The sequence below is a fragment of the Staurois parvus genome, unplaced genomic scaffold, assembly GCF_062004578.1.
Source record: "Staurois parvus isolate SC_StPar_1 unplaced genomic scaffold, SC_StPar_1.0 ptg000014l, whole genome shotgun sequence".
NCBI lineage: Eukaryota > Metazoa > Chordata > Amphibia > Anura > Ranidae > Staurois > Staurois parvus.
Genome location: NW_028317810.1, coordinates 17,684,694 through 17,701,419, shown reverse-complemented (window position 1 = coordinate 17,701,419; position 16,726 = coordinate 17,684,694). Strand labels below are relative to the sequence as shown.

Here is a 16,726-nt window from a genome sequence, read left to right as displayed (position 1 = left end):
GTTAGGGGGCCGATTTTGTATAGCTCGGGGAGGGCACTGTGAGTTATCATTGAAATGCAGGAATCTCATGATCAGATCATAGCATGATCTGGATATTACAGCAGAATAGATGGGCATATGATGGATGGGGTTGGTGGACCAGTAGGCATGCAATTAATTTTTTTTTTTTGTAAGCCCCATGTTAAATGTAAGGCCCAAAAACAATTTTAACTCCTCCACTGTGAGACATCTCCATAGAAAAGGACGGGCATAGGATGTACTGGGATTGTTATCAATATACATCTGAGAAAAAAGGTTTGTCTGATCCACAATGTATTGAAGTAAATTGGCAGGAAAAAACAAATAAAAAAAATCAATTTCAGAAATATTTTCAGTATTGGTCTGCACATCGGGCTGTGCGGTGAAAGGGGGGATGGAAGCTGATCCTGAGCTGGAAGGCATCCATAAATGGTTTGCCAGGGCGTCAGGAAGATATGTTTGGGCCCTAATTCTTGGGGTCTGGTGCGATGCTCCAGTGCTCGTACTGGGCCTTTTGTCCTGGGGTCTAGCGCCATTGGTGTCTGCTGATTGACCATTGGGGTGTATGGTGCTGCTTGTGGGTGCCTGCTCTTCAGATGGCCATATCCTTTTAGGAGGGGCTGCTTCTTTCTCCGATTCGGTCACTGACCCACTACTTTCTACTGGCTCGTATTCCGAATCGAAATCAGATGGTGAGAACTCCCCGCTGCTCTCATCCTACATGCTGAGGATTTTGAGCGCCTCCTCACTAGTAAAATATTTTTTGGACATTGTAGCTCTGGTGATTGTGGCTGTGATGGGTACACTGTTGATGGGCGGCAGTTGTGTGACGAGCACACTGATTAGGCTGCACTGATGGCTGTGGTGACAGGTACACCGATGTACTGCACTGATTAATGCACTGACAGGTACATTGATGGATGCACTGATGGGCTGCACTGACAAGTATACTGATAGACTGCACTGACAGATCCACTGATGGGCTGTGCACTGATGGGCTGCACTGATAGATCCACAAATGGGGATGCACTGGCAGATGCACTGATGGCGGCACTGGCAGATGCACTGATGGCGGCACTGGCAGATGCACTGATGGCGGCACTGGCAGATGCACTGATGGGCTGTGTACTGGTGGGCAGCACTGACAGATGCACTGATGGCGGCACTAATAGCTCCACTGACAGATCCACTGATGGGCTGATCTGACTGGTGGCACTAACAGGGACTCTTTTTATTAGAGGCAGTGTGGTGCACAGTAGTGAAAGGGTTTAACTATAAAAACTCACAGTTCCTAGGTTCTCCTCCCCACACAAGATCAGTGTGTAAGGAGGAGAAGATAACAACAGTGAGTGACTGCTGTGTGTTTATATTTATGATCGGCTGTGACAGGTCACAGCTGATCACATGGTAAAAAGCCAATTTCATTGGCTCTTTACCTTCAGCAGGGAAGCTCTTTGTCAGAGGGACACAGCCTGACAGCAACGGCCACTCTGCGTGCACCTGAGGGGCACGCATGCGCGGCGCAATGCACAGGACGTCATATGACACCCAGTTACAGGGAGGAAAGGACTGCCCAGCCGTAAATCTGCTGTAGACCAGGTGTGAACATGTTAATTATCCTCCAGCTGTGTCCCTCAATGCACTCAGAAAAGGACGACTTTTTAATGAGTCTAAAGATCCTTTTTCTTCCTTTTCTGTAGCTGAAATATTCAGTGAAAATTTTGGACCAGACTTTCGAGGTGAAGAAACATTCTTTTCTGTCTTTGCCATTTTCTTTCCTGCCGCAACTGGTATCTTAGCAGGAGCCAATATCTCAGGTGACCTTGCGGTGAGTATTTTCTCAAAGTGAGTGTAATAAATAACAGTATGTTTTAGAGGTTTTACTTCATGTATATATGTTAATGATATTTTTCAGGACCCTCAACTAGCCATACCTAAAGGAACCCTTTTGGCTATTCTTATAACAACTGTAGTCTACATGGGAGTTGCAGTATCTGTGGGTAAGAATTCCATTTCTGTTTTGTGTGCGTTAACTTGAAAAGAACATTGCAGTTACGTGTAATGCCAAGTTTTAGGAATATTGAGTTATTTTAACTATTCATACTGTTTATTTTTTAGTTTCATTGCCTTCCAGGCATTAATTTTATGTCTTTTAGGTCACGTTCATACTTAAGTTGAGTGTCTTTGGTTGTTTTTACAGACTATTTTTTAGCATTTGTATAGGGGTTTTTGAGAGTTTTTACTTAAGCATTTCTTATTTTAATTATGTCTAGCCAATGGAAAGCTAGTTACTAGGGAAAAAAAACACACATTTTTGGGTGTTCCTATAGAAATCTACTGGGGTCAAAACACTTTTAGCTCAGAAGAAGCGTCTGTACTATTTTGAACTATAAACTTCAAGCCACACTATACTCAGGTGTGAACCGACATACCTGAAAACAATTGCATTTTTGATGTTGAGCATTTTGGAGCGTTGAGCATTTTGTAGATTTGAACTACAAAACCCTAAAGTGTGAATGTCAAAAAAGAAGTAAATAAAATGAACAATTTCCTTTTCTTTTTGTTCAGCTGTATTTTTAAAGCTGAATTCCATGTAATTTGCTAAATACACACTTAAAATGATCCTCAGAGGGACTTGTAACTCTATTCCGCCACTTCCTGAGCAAGACAGCATAGCCAGGAGGGTGATAAACTCTACAACTGCGGTGCATTTACCTATGTCATTTACATGGTCTGACAGATCAACCTTGGAAAAGGAGAAACAAGCACAAAAGAATGAGAGCAATAGGCTGTCCTAGAATAAGTCCATCTCCAAAAGGCATTTTTAGAATTAGAAAATTTACAATGAAGTTATGACTGGTCATATATTCTATTTTGCGCTTTGTCCTATTTTTGCCTCAGCAAGATTGTTCTTTCTATTCTTCTGCAGGTGCATGTGTTCTTCGTGATGCTTCAGGGAATGTTAATGATACCCTTTCTGCAGCTGTGACGAACTGTACAGATGCAGCTTGTAAATTAAACTACAATTTCTCATACTGCAAACCTGACTGTCAGTTTGGACTTATGAATAGCTTCCAGGTAAGGAAGTTTTTTTTTTTTTTTTTTTTTTAATTTTATTTTACAGTAGGCAAAATGGGGTAACAGCTTCCATTAAAGGTGGTCTGTACAGCCCCTTCCTTGAATAATATATGAAATAGAACATATATACATTTTATTCCTTATATGTGTAACAACTATCATCATTCTATAATGTAATCATTTTTGCAGAATGCTGTAATAAAAAAAAAAAAGTTCAGATTATTTTGTATTGCCTATATATACTGGATCTTATTGGTGGTATTTTATGGCTTAATTAAAGTGTATGTATGTATAGTCAAAACTATTTTTCATTCGGTTGGGATAGAGCAGGGGGAGTAAAAACCCTTCACTGTTTAACCAGTTCCGCGCTGCCCTATAGCAGCAATACTGCTACAGGGTGGCACGGGTGCACAAAATCACACATCAATACGTGATTTTGCAGTTCCGGGTAGGGGGCGCACACACGCATCCTACCCGCGCTGCCATTTGTGGCCTCGGCTGTCAGTCACCAGGTCCTGGCTAGCACCCAGTGATCGCCGAGTATCTCCGACGGGGGAGAGACCTGTATGTAAACAATACAGATCTCTCCCCTGTCAGCTCCTGCACACTGCTTTGCATGGCTCTGCATTCAGAGCCATACAAAGTAGTGTGCTTACAGTGAAGCACACACACAGCCCCCATAGTAAAACAGCACACAGTTAAGCCTTTGATCGCCCCAGATGTTAACCCCTTCATGCCCAGTGCCAGTGCTTTTTATTACCACTGATCACTGTATTGGTGTCACTGGGGATGACACCAACCAGTTCCCCCCAGTGTCAGAATGCCCGCTGCAGTCTCGCTATAAGTCGCTGATCGCCGCTATTACTAGTAAAAAAAAAAAAAATCCAGTATCTATACCGCCATTTGTAAAAGCTATAGTTTTCACGTAACCAATTAATTTACACTTGTTGGGATTTTTTTTTAGCAAAGATATGTAGCATAATACATTTTGGCCTAAATTTATGACAAAATGTGATTTTTAAAATTTTTTTACTGGACATGTTTAATAGCACAAAGTCAAAATTATTGTTTTTTTTTCTCAGAATTGTTGGTCTTTTTTTTATTTATAGCACAAAAAATTAAAACCGCACAGGCGATCAAATACCACCAAAAGAAAGCTCTATTTGTGGGAAAAAAGGATGTAAATTTCATTTGGGTGCAGCATTGTATGACCGCGCAATTGCAGAGGTAAATCCTCTGGAGGGCAAGTGGTTAATGTTTGCTTTCTGTGGCTATTGTGGAAATTTCCCTTTTGTTTCTGCTCCAAAGACATAATGGGAAGTAAGAGGATATATTTCCAAAATGATGGTATAGTTCCTGTTGGACTGAAACAGGTGTCCCCATTGAAGAATTTTTTCACCTCTTGCTTCTGTGACAAATGTAACATTTTGTATTTTCCATCACTTTTTGACTTGTTTCTTTGGGACAGATAATCTCCCCAGTAGGGACACAGCAATAAAATCTGACCAGGTTCTTTTTTTGTTTTTGCTTTTTTGTATTCTTTATGTATACATTTTCAATACAAAACCCAGAAGAAAACCGAAAAGACCTAGAACTGGGTTTCTAGGTCTTCCACAATTTTTGGGAATATTCTGTAAGGTAGTTAAGAGATGTATGGCGTTAATTAAAAAACAAAACACGCACTCACTCACTCTTATGCTGCAGCATCGGTCCTACATCAGCTTGTAGCCAGAGAACTGAGCTATCATATGACTGCTGATCACACAGCCTGCTTAGAGCGGAGAGCTGTCACTGGAGTGCAAGCTGGGGAGGGTGTGGGGTACAGCTGTCTTTGGCTCTCAGCTGTGTGCTGAGAGGAGGAGGCAGCTGTCAATCATAGAGCTGGGCAGATCCCACCAATATTGTTGGGACCCTTTGAGAGGCTAGAACATCATTGTCACCTCTTCTGATAGCAGACAATAGCCCGCTGTCAGTCGACTACGGGTCACAGGAGTGCAAAGGTAAGTGCACTCCTGTGACCCACAACAGATGTATGGCCAAGAAAGCTGTGGCCATACTTCTCTTCTAAAGCTGAAGTTTAGTATGTATTTTTTTAGGGGACAGCAATATGCACATTGTAATGTGTAATGATGGTGTGTATACAATTGCCTTTAGGCAGCTGTTTCTGCTTTATCTCATCTCTGCAGTGTTTCCTTCACAACTCTGAGCATCTGTCTTCTGAGGCTGTGAAGGTTAACAGCAGCCGCTGCTATTTAGGTAAGTTGCACTGCCTGCCCCCTTCTGTCCTCTCCTCCATTCACAGGACTCCTACGGTGCATCAAGTTCTGTCAGGAGAAGCAGTTTAATGAAAGGATCTCTTCTGCTTATTCACAGAACACTATGCATTGTAGGAGTAATAAAATGGGTTGTATGAATGATGGAAAAGGCAGAATCGGGTGGGTGGTGCATCTTAAATCAGTAGCAGCAACTCCTGTTAACCTTAACAGCCCTGGAAGACAGTCACTCACAGCAATATGTAGCAGCTGTGAAGGAGACATTGTAGATATGATTTTTAACAGAAACAGTTGTGTGCAGGTAATGTGATGCACACCATTGAACTAATTCACACTGGTGTCTAAAACGCTGGAATTAGATGCATTCAGCTTACAGTTTTGTATGCATCCAAATGCAGCATTGTAGTAATCAAGGAGGCCATATACACATCTGTGTCTACACGTGAAAATGTTTGCTGCATTTAGCTGCGTACAACAAAAAAAGCGGACAGCTGTGTTCAAGACCGCACAGATCTGCTTGCTCTGCCCGCAAAACCTCATTCAATTCGGAAAATGCGCATTTGCCGTGAGAATGAAGTTTTAAACATAACTAGTGTTTGGTTCTGTATCCTAAAAATTATATATACTACAGCTTTACGTGGTTATGTAAAAAGTGTAGCAAATCTTAACAGCAAATCTGATTTTGGTTTTATATAGACAGATAATTTTCCTCTGGGATGTTGAAGTTTGCCTTAATACATGCACCTTTTTTTGTCTATGTTACAGGTCATGAGCATGGTGTCTGGATTTGCACCACTCATTACAGCTGGAATCTTTTCTGCAACTCTCTCTTCTGCTCTTGCATCATTAGTGAGTGCACCAAAAGTCTTTCAGGTAAGATCAGTTACTGATAAAAGCAATTAAAGCTATTAAAAGATAAAGTTCACCTCTAAGAAAAATAAATAAATCCGCATCTTTTTGCAGGTGAAATAATGTGCATTGATTACTTTTTTATTAGGAACCTATAACGCATTGCTCCCACAATCAGCAGTTCTTGCAGACTGTCAGTGTAAGCTATCTGCTCATTCCTTGTACGAGCAGGCAGTTAAACACTAACAGGAATCATCAGTGAACTACCTAGAGTGCATCAGTGAACTACCTAGAGTGCTCAACAATGCCCTGGTAGTTCATTGAGAACTACAAGCCAAAAGCCTCAAAGGCTTTTGATACTTGAAACTCATTAATTCACAAAACTTTGTGAATTAATGACCTGGCCCTGCACTTTTCAAATAGTGACAACGGGTATGGGGAGAAGATCCCTGACCTGCTGTCACAGGGAGTGTGGGGATCAGGGAGTGGCTGCAGGAGTAGGAACATGTAACCTGTTCCCACAGGTGAATTTATCTTTTTATAGAATGTTGCTGATGTTTGGGACTCAAGTGTGTTTGACTGATAAGTGGGGTTGTATTATTGCCAAGTCTTTCCACATTTTTGGCCATGACTCACCTAAATCCTACTTGCAGTATGTGTAGCAGGTTCATAATGTAAGTAATACTACATTGTTTGGATTTATTCAATCACTGTAAGATTCATAAATATAGAAATAACCAGCTGAACCTGTCTTGTCAGGTTAGGTTCACATTCTTCTCATGAACTTGTCTAGTTTTTATTTTACATTTGAAGCAGATCTATCTTCCTAAATCAGCTGTCTTTTTTTTCCTCCCAGGCCTTGTGCAAGGACAACATTTATCCTGGTCTTCAAATGTTTGCCAAGGGATATGGCAAGAACAATGAACCACTGCGTGGCTATCTCCTTACATTCCTAATTGCACTGGGATTCATATTAATTGGTGTGTATTTTTATGTTTGTGAGTCTAATGAATATATGATTAAAAATGAATAATTGGACCCATTAACACATTTGAATAGGCTGATATGCACACATGTACAGGCAGTTGTTTCTAAGTAACAGCCTTTGAGGCAGTATTGGGAGGGCTTTAATTAGGGGTTGTAAATGCAGATTTTTTTTCTTTAATGCATTCTATGCATTAAGATAAAAAAACATGTTCTGCTCCCACCTAGCCTGCCTTAAATTTATACCTGAGCCCGATCTTGGTTCAGCACTGTGCCTGGGAGCAGCACCTCTCCGTTTTCGCTCTCTTGCTATAAAGGCAGCAGCAGAAGCTATTGGCTCCAGCTGCTGTCAATCACAGCTTACAAGGAGAGAGTGGGGACAGGGCTGAGCTGTACTGTGTGTGTCAGTGGACAAGCAGTGTACGCTTTGGGAGTGAGCCCATACATGTGCCCTCATAGCAAGCGGGTTGCTATGGGGGCAGTTGTAAGGGTAGAGAAACCAGGAGCGCCATCGGGGAACCACAGGTGAGGAGGATTGGGACTGCTGTGTACAAAACCATTGCACAAAGCAGGTAAGTATAAGGCCTTATATACACTGGGTGTTTTTACAGCTGATGTTTTGAGCGGCAGGAGTTTTTTTTTTTTTTTTTTTTTTTTCTATAGCCAGTAAATTCTCCAGCATGTTATCCTATGCGTCCATGCACACCGGCTTTTATCAGCGTTTTTTGGAAGGGGCATTTTCAGGCTGGAAAAAAAACCAAAACTACTGTGCTTGAACAGGAGTTTTTCAGCTGTAAAAGCTCTAACCCTAAAAAGCACTGCAAAACGTGGCTATCCAGCATTCATGAGTGTTTTTGAGCCTTAAGCTTTTGTGGGAAGATAGTTTTGCTAAAAATGCAAATGCTGAAAAACGCTAAAAAAAGCTACAAAACTTGTTTTTAGCAGGGCATTCTACAGGTAACGCTACTGGCATTTTTATAACATCCAGAGTGCAGAGGCCTAACATGTTTGTTATTTTAAAAAATCCCTTTGCAATCACTTTAAACATACCTGCTTTAACAGCAGAAATGAAGTGATTGTTGAACTAAACATTGCAGTATAGCTGACCAGTATTAGTTTGCACAGGTCTTCTGCCCTCTAAAGTTAGTCTTGTACCAAGCTAGTTTTAGTGCCATATGAGGGTGGGAGAGTAGGTGCATTTTGTTGTAATAGGAGGCTGGATATGTTTAGTTTGGCAGTAGGCTTAGAAATTCGTTCTTGTAAATTGGTAGCCCAGTTTGGTTTTGTTCACTTAGCTTTGGGGTAGCTATCAAAAAGAATTTAAAAATTCTCTCTTTTTCTCTTTTCTAGCTGAACTAAATGTGATTGCTCCTATCATTTCAAATTTCTTCTTGGCATCATATGCCTTAATAAACTTCTCTGTGTTCCACGCTTCACTTGCCAAGTCTCCAGGTAAGGTTGAAAGTTTGTTTTTTTTGTGTTGTGCTTTCATTTAATCAGTTTATTGGATAGTTTGGATGGTTTATGTTTTGAGAGTAAAAAAATACCTTTGTTTACCAACCATAGTTTGCTATTCATGAATGGTTTAATCTCGCTTAGTTTACCATAATGACTGTATTCCATCATCTGTTTACTAACAAACTCAAATGACTGTTTTATTTTTTTTATGTAAATTCAGCAAGAATGCTTTGTCTGTTTAACCACTTCCTGACCGCCCTATAGCAGATATACTGCTACAGGGCCGCACGGGTGTGCAAAATCACATATATATATATATATATATATATATACATGTGATTTAGCATTTCTGGGTAGGGGGTGCACGTTCTACCTGTGCCGCTATTCTCAGCTGTGGCTGTCCATCACTGGGTCCCGACCGGTGATTTCTCGCTGGCACCCGGTGATTGCTGAGCATCTCCGATGGGGAGGAGAACTGTATGTAAACAATACAATTCTCCTCCCTGTCAGCTCATGCACACTGCTTTGGATGGCTGCGCACAGTTAACGCAAATAAATGGGCTGGTCGTTAAAGGGGGTAAATCCCCAGAAGGGCAAGTGGTTAAAGTTTCTATTTCTTTCACAGCTGTCATTGTTTTAGAAATTTTTTTAGCTCCATGAATATTGCAATGTGTATGCCTGGAAGAGTATACCTTGTGAGCAAAGTGGCAAAGGGAGCCAATTTTACAAGGAAGACAAGATATTTGACAGAACATTTTAACAGTCAACATGTTAATATATTGGGCAGCAGAATTCTGGAGGCAGAGGGCAGAGCTGCACACTTATATTGTTTTTTGTGCAATTTTCCCACAGAGTAAAGTTGTCAATAGATCAAAATTCAGCTGGTTCAGCAGGACCTGGCCATTTTTCAATCCATCTATGAGCAGGCTGGTTGTAATGAAACCGATAGTGATCATTGTATTCTGACGGCTGGGAAACTTCCTGCTGTTAGAATACAAAGCTCTGCGGGAGGGATTTCCCCATCAGCAATGAATGCGTTGAACGGGGAATCAAGCAATTTTAAAAATTGCTTAATGTATGACTTGCTTAAAGGAAAAGTACAGCCAGAGCTCTTTTCTGTACTTCTCCTGTGGATCACAGTAATGCAGTCCATCCTGCTGTCAGCTGACATCACTCAGCCAGCCCAGGCTGGGGAAAGATCCTGACATTAAAGTCGGGATCCACCCCAGACTCTGGACCAGCACCTGGCACAGCCTCTCAGAAAGCTGCTGAGAGCCTAAGCCAGCTGCTCAGTCCCCCTCCACAGCCCACAGTTCTCACACTTCGAGCTGGCGGGGTACAGATGCAGCATTGGACCGGTGCTGCATCCACCTAGGTAGGTATAATTTGGGAAAAAAAAGAAAAGCCCAAATTTCTCTTTTAATAATGACTGTATATTAGAACATATTGAAGTAAAAATTCAATTTTTTATCATTAATACTTTGAAATATGATTTCAGCCAAGTATTTATTAAAGGTCAGTGATATACAGTGAGGAACAGAAGTATTTGAACACCCTGTGATTTAGCAAGTTCTCCCACTTAGAAATCATGGAGGGGTCTGAATTTCACATTGTAGGTGCATTCCCACTCTGAGAGACAGAATTTAAAAAAACAAATTCAGGAAATCACATTGTATGATTTTTAAAGAATTTATTTATCTTGCACTGCTGAACATAAGTATTTGAACACCTAAGAAACAGCAAGAATTCTGGCTCTCAAAGACCTGTTACTGTGCCTTTAAAAAGTCCACCTCTACTCCACTCATTAATCTAACTTGGTAGCACCTGTCTGAGCTCTTTAAAGACACCTGTCCACCCCACAGGCAGTCAGACGCCAACTACTACCATGGGCAAGACCAAAGAGCTGTTAAAAGACACCAGAGACAAAATTGTGGACCTCCACAAGGCTGGAAAGGGCTACGGGGCAATTGCAAAGTGCTTGGTGAAAACAGATCAACTGTTGGAGCAATTGTTAGAAAATGGAAGAGGCTAAAGACGACTGTCAGTCTCCCTCGGACTGGGGCTCCATGCAAGATCTCACCTCGTGGGGTATCACTGATGATAAGAAAGGTGAGGAATCAGCCCAGAACTACAAGGGAGGAGCTGGTCAATGACATGAAGAGAGCTGGGACCACAGTTTCAAAGGTCACTGTCGGTAGAACACTACGCCGTCTTGGTTTCAAATCATGCATTGCACGGAAGATTCCCCTGCTCAAGTCATCACATGTCCAGGCCAGTCTGAAGTTTGCCAATGACCATCTGGATGATCCAGAGGAGGCATGGGAGAAAATCATGTGGTCAGATGAGACCAAAGTAGGACTTTTTGGTCTAAACTTCACTCGTCGTGTTTGGAGGAAAAAGAAGGATGAGTTGCATCCCAAGAACACCATCCCTACTGTGAAGCATGGGGGTGGTAACATCATTCTTTGGGGGTGCTTTTCTGCGAAGGGGACAGGACGACTGCACTGTATGAAGGAGAGGATGAATGGGGCCATTTATTGTGAGATTTTAAGCAACAACCTCCTTCCCTCAGTCAGAACATTGAAGATGGGTCCTGTCTTACAACATGACAACGACCTGAAGCACACAGTCAAGATAACCAAGGAGTGGCTCCGTAAGAGGCATATCAAGGTTCTGGAGTGGCCTAGCCAGTCTCCAGACCTAAATCCAATAGAACATCTTTGGTGGGAGCTGTAACTCCGTGTTGCTCAGCGACAGCCCCGAAACCTGACAGATCTAGAGGAGATCTGTGTGGAGGAGTGGGCCAAAATCCCTGTTGCAGTGTGTGCAAACCTGGTCAAGAACTACAGGAAATGTTTGACCTCTGTAATTGCAAACAAAGGCTTCTGTACCAAATATTAACACTGATTTTCTCAGGTGTTCAAATACTTATGTTCAGCAGTGCAAGACAAATAAATTATTTAAAAATCATACAATGAGATTTCCTGTAATTGTTTTTTTAATTCTGTCTGTCAGAGTGGGAATGCACCTACAATGTGAATTTCAGACCCCTCCATGATTTCTAAGTGGGAGAACTTGCAAAATCGCAGGGTGTTCAAATACTTCTGTTCCTCACTGTAGTTGATTATTAATGTGCTTGTTCCTGTTTTTCCCCTTCACTGTTAAACCTTGTAACATATCATACACTCTACATTTTCACACCACTGTCAATTAGTAATGTTTTTTGATACTCCTAACTTCTGAGATGTATAGGCAACTTTGTCTCTGTGATATATAATTTGAATTTAGATCTTTAATAAGAAAATTATAATAAAACATGGTAAATAAAAACACCACTGCCCTTTAATATGTGCAAAGGGCAGTGGTGTCCAGAAGCACGTTGCAACTAGTCAAAACCCAGCTTTGTGTAGATTCTTGATTAAGCCCCAGTAATAATTGCCATGTCTTATTATTTCTTTTCATAGTAGATTGCTAGAATATATTATACATTGCTTTTTTTTCCCTTTTATTAGGTTGGCGTCCAGCTTTTAGGTATTACAACATGTGGGTGTCGCTCATCGGTGCCCTCCTTTGCTGTGGTGTCATGTTTGTCATCAACTGGTGGGCAGCGCTTTTAACATACGTCATAGTTATTGGATTATATATATACGTTACCTATAAGAAGCCAGGTAAGTCCAATTGTCAGTAAACTTTCACAGCAGAATTTAGGACCAGTGTACCCAGTCACAGCAGAATCAGGACCAGTGTTCCCAGTCACAGCAAAATCAGGACCAGTGTACCCAGTCACAGCAGAATCAGGACCAGTGTGCCCAATCACAGCAGAATCGGGACCAGTGTTCCCAGTCACAGCAGAATCGGGACCAGTGTTCCCAGTCACAGCAGAATCGGGACCAGTGTTCCCAGTCACAGCAAAATCAGGACCAGTGTTCCCAGTCACAGCAAAATCAGGACCAGTGTTCCCAGTCACAGCAAAATCAGGACCAGTGTACCCAGTCACAGCAGAATTAGGACCAGTGTTCCCAGTCGCAGCAGAATCCGGACCAGTGTTCCCAGTCGCAGCAGAATCCGGACCAGTGTTCCCAGTCGCAGCAGAATCCGGACCTGTGTTCCCAGTCACAGCATAATCAGGACCAGTGTGCCCAATCACAGCAGATTCAGGATCAGTGTATTCAATAAAATAGCTTCATTATTAGTCATATCACAGCAGCAAAATTTCACAATAGCTTGTTGCTGCTCCTGGGCTCAACTCATAGTATTTTGATCCATATATACATTTTATGTATGGTGATACACATGTTATAATGTGATTAGACTTTATTATTTTTTTAATAATATGATACCTTCTTCCGGTTCATCAATTATTGCAGAGATTTTTTTTTTAAATATGCAAGAGGCCATTTACAATATAGTGAATAGTTTCTCTGATAGGTGGCTGTTTCATTTTGTTTAGAAGCTTTTGGGAGAAGCGTTCCTGTGTGAGGATTAGCTAGGATCTCATTCATAATGGGCTAAAGAATGCAGCGGCTTTAACTGTGAGGTTGCACTGGTCTGTGTTGAGCTGTGAAGCTATTTGTAGTATATCTCACCCATCTGCTGATTTGAGGTATTTAGAAAATATTTATATCAATGGAAAGTATTACATACCACTGCGAGAATTGGATTGGTCTATTATATGTAGCTTTGCAGTAGCTTATGAAAATGACTATGATGTCCTCTATGTAGCTAAGAAATTTCAGATTCATTTTATATAAATATAGCTCTTGCTTTCTGATAAATGTGTTATTGAAGGATAGGAATGCACCTTATGAATCATTTAGAATATTATGGTTACCTTTATTTTATATACTGGCTCTACTATCTGTGTAATATGTTCCTCTAATGGGAAATGTTTATATTTAAATTGTTGCCCTGCAGAATATTCAGGGCTCAATTCATAAAGTTAATATTTTTCTACCCTTTATTTCAGCCTACTCTGTAAGAAATGTTATTATAAAACTTCCAGTGTTATGTCACTGATCCTTAGGACAATATATTACACAAAAATAACCACACAGGTTGTTACTCCTTAAAATAGTATTGACTTTATTCTGTTGATAACTCGGTCACTGCTCTCCACTCTGCTCCTCCAGCTCTCACTGGAGCTCTGAGCTGGGGAGGAGGTGGACACAGCTGACTCTGGATCTCTTCTTCACGCTGAGAGGGGGAGCCAGCTGTCAATCAGACAGCTGGGTGGATCCCGAAAATATGGTTGAGATCCTTCTAGAAAAGCAAAAAGAACAAACAGGAGGGCGCCAGCACCCAGTGCATTATTAGAGATTTGCTGGCAAGCTAACTCATTTTGGGGGCACGCTCCCTTCTTCAAAGCTGGTCAAAAAAGCTCTATAAATATAATAATACACTGCTAAAAAAAATTAAAGGAACACTTTTTAATCAGAGTATAGCATCAAGTCAATTAAACTCCTGGGATATAGATCTGATCAGTTAAGTAGCAAAGGGGGTTATTAATCAGTTGCTGCTGCTTTGGTGTTAATGAAATTAACAACAGGTGCACTAGATGGACAACAATGAAGCAACCCCCAAAACAGGAATGGTTTTACAGGTGGAGGCCATTTTTTCCCTTCTCATCTTTTCTGACTGTTTTGCATTTGGCTAAGGTCAGTGTCACCACTGGCAGCATGAGGTGATACCTGGACTGTGCAGAGGTTTCACAGGCAGTCCAACTCCTCCAGGATGGCACATCAATATGTGCCATTGCCAGAAGGTTTGCTTTGACTCCCAGCACAGTCTCAAGAGCATGGAGGAGGTTCCAGGAGACAGGCAGTTACTCTAGGAGAGCTGGACAGGACAGTAGAAGGTCCTTAACGCATCAGTAGGACTGGTATGTGCGCCTTTGTGCAAGGAGGAACAGGATGGCCACTGCCAGAGCCCTACATAATGACCTCCAGCATGCCACTGGCGTGAATGTCTCTGACCAAACAATCATAAAGAGACTTCATGAGGGTGGCCTGAGGGCCCAACCTCCTCTAGTGGGTCTTGTGCTCACTGCCTGACAGCATAGAGGTCGATTGGCATTTGCCATTGAACACCAGAATTGGCAAGTCCACCACTGGCGCCCTGTGCTTTTCACAGATGAGAGCAGGTTCACCCTGAGCACATGTGACAGACGAGAAAGCATCTGGAGAAGCCGTGGAGAACGTTATGCTGCCTGTAACACCAATCAGCATTACCGTTTTGGTGGTGGGTCAGTGATTTTCTGGGGAGGCGTATCCATGGAGAGTAGAACGAGCTAGACAATGGCATCCTGACTGCCATTAGGTATGGGGATGAAATCCTTGGGCCCATTGTTAGACCCTACTCTGGTACAGTGGATCCTGGGTTCCTCAGGGTGCACAACAATGCCCGGCCTCATGTTGCGAGAGTATGCAGGCAGTTCCTGGAGGATGAAGGAATTAATACCATTGAATGGCCCTCACGCTCGCCTGACTTAAATCCAATAAAACACCTCTGGGATATCATTTTCGCTCCATCCGACACCGCCAGGTTGCACCTCAGACTGTCCAGCAGCTCAGTGATGCCCTGGTCCAGATCTGGGAGGAAATACCCCAGGACACCATCAGGCATGCATACAAGCACGTGGGGGCCATACAAACTACTGAGTTCCATTTTGAGTTGCTGCAATGAAATTTCAGCAAACTGGACGAATGTTTTCAAAGTGTTCCTTTAATTTTTTTGAGCGGTGTATATTATATACAGTGGGAAATTAATTTTTTGATCCCCTGCAGATTTTGTAAGTTTGCCCACTTACAGAGAAATGAAGGGTCTATAATTTTCATCATTGGTGTATTTTAAATGATAAAGACAGAATATCAGCCAAAATTAAGAAAAAACACAATACAGAGGTTATAAATTGAGTTTGCAGTTCAGTGCGAAAAATAATTATTTGATCCTTTACCAACCAACAATAATTCTGGCACCCACAGATTGGCTATGTCCTAGTCCTTTCAATTTAAGAAGGTGCTCCTAACGACAACTCGTTATGTGTATAAAAGACACCTTCCCACAGAATCTCTTTCTTCCATTCAAACCTCAGCATCATGGACAAAACCAAAGAGCTGTCAAAGGGCATCAAAGACAAGATTGTAGACCTGCACAAGGCTGGAATGGGCTACAAGACCATCGGCAAGAAACTTGGTGAGAAGGCGACAACTGTTGGAGCGATTATTTGCATATGGAAGAAATAAAAAATAAACATGCGTCGCCATTGATCTAGAGCTCCATGCAAGATTTCATCTCATGGGGTAAGGCTGATCATGAGAAAAGTGAGGGATCAGCCCAGAACTACATAGGAGGAGCTTGTAAATGATCTCAAGGCAGTTGTGACCACAGTCACCAAACAAACCATTGGTAACACAATACACCGCCATGGATTGAAATCCTGCAGCGCCCGCAAGGTCCCCTTCCTCAAGAAGGCACATGTACAGGCCCATCAGAAGTTTGCCAATGAACATCTAAATGATTCAGAGAAGGATTAGGAGAAAGTGCTGTGATTAGATGAGAGCAAAATTGAGCTATTTGGCATTAACTTGACTCTGTGTTTGGAGGATGAAAAATGCTGACTATGACCCTAAGAACACCATCCCTAAAGTCAAACACGGAGGTGGAAACATGCTTTGGGGCAGCTGCTTCTCTGCTAAATGTGCAGGCGGACTTTGCTGCATTGAAGGGCCAATGGACAGGGTCAAGTATTGTAAAATCTTGGATGAGAACCTTCTTCCCTCAGCCAGAATACTGAAGATGGGTCGTGGATGGGTCTTCCAGCATGACACTGACCCAAAACATACCGCCAAGGCAACAAAGGTGTGGCTGAAGAAGAAGCACCTTAAGGTCATGGAGTGGCCTAGCCAGTTTCTAGACCTTAATTCTACATGAAATGCATGGAGGGAGCTGAAACTTTCAGTTGCCAAGCGACAGCCAAGAAACCTTAAGAATTTAGAGAAGATCCGTAAAGAAGAGTGGAGCAAAATCCCTCCTGAGATGTGTGCAAACCTGGTAACCAACTACAAGAA

At 42.0% G+C, this 16,726-nt stretch overlaps 1 protein-coding gene across 2 annotated transcripts in view; it reads left to right on the top strand.

The window, feature by feature from the left end:
* SLC12A2 (solute carrier family 12 member 2) overlaps positions 1–16,726 on the top strand; it is a 189,107-nt gene that overhangs the window by 109,309 nt on the left and 63,072 nt on the right. For both annotated transcript variants that reach the window (XM_089677757.1, XM_089677750.1), the window contains exons 9-15: positions 1,719–1,846; positions 1,934–2,018; positions 2,948–3,096; positions 6,135–6,242; positions 7,075–7,198; positions 8,553–8,654; positions 12,173–12,328. In XM_089677757.1, coding sequence (XP_089533883.1) covers positions 1,719–1,846; positions 1,934–2,018; positions 2,948–3,096; positions 6,135–6,242; positions 7,075–7,198; positions 8,553–8,654; positions 12,173–12,328 — 852 coding nt within the window. The remainder of the gene's footprint in view (positions 1–1,718; positions 1,847–1,933; positions 2,019–2,947; positions 3,097–6,134; positions 6,243–7,074; positions 7,199–8,552; positions 8,655–12,172; positions 12,329–16,726) is intronic.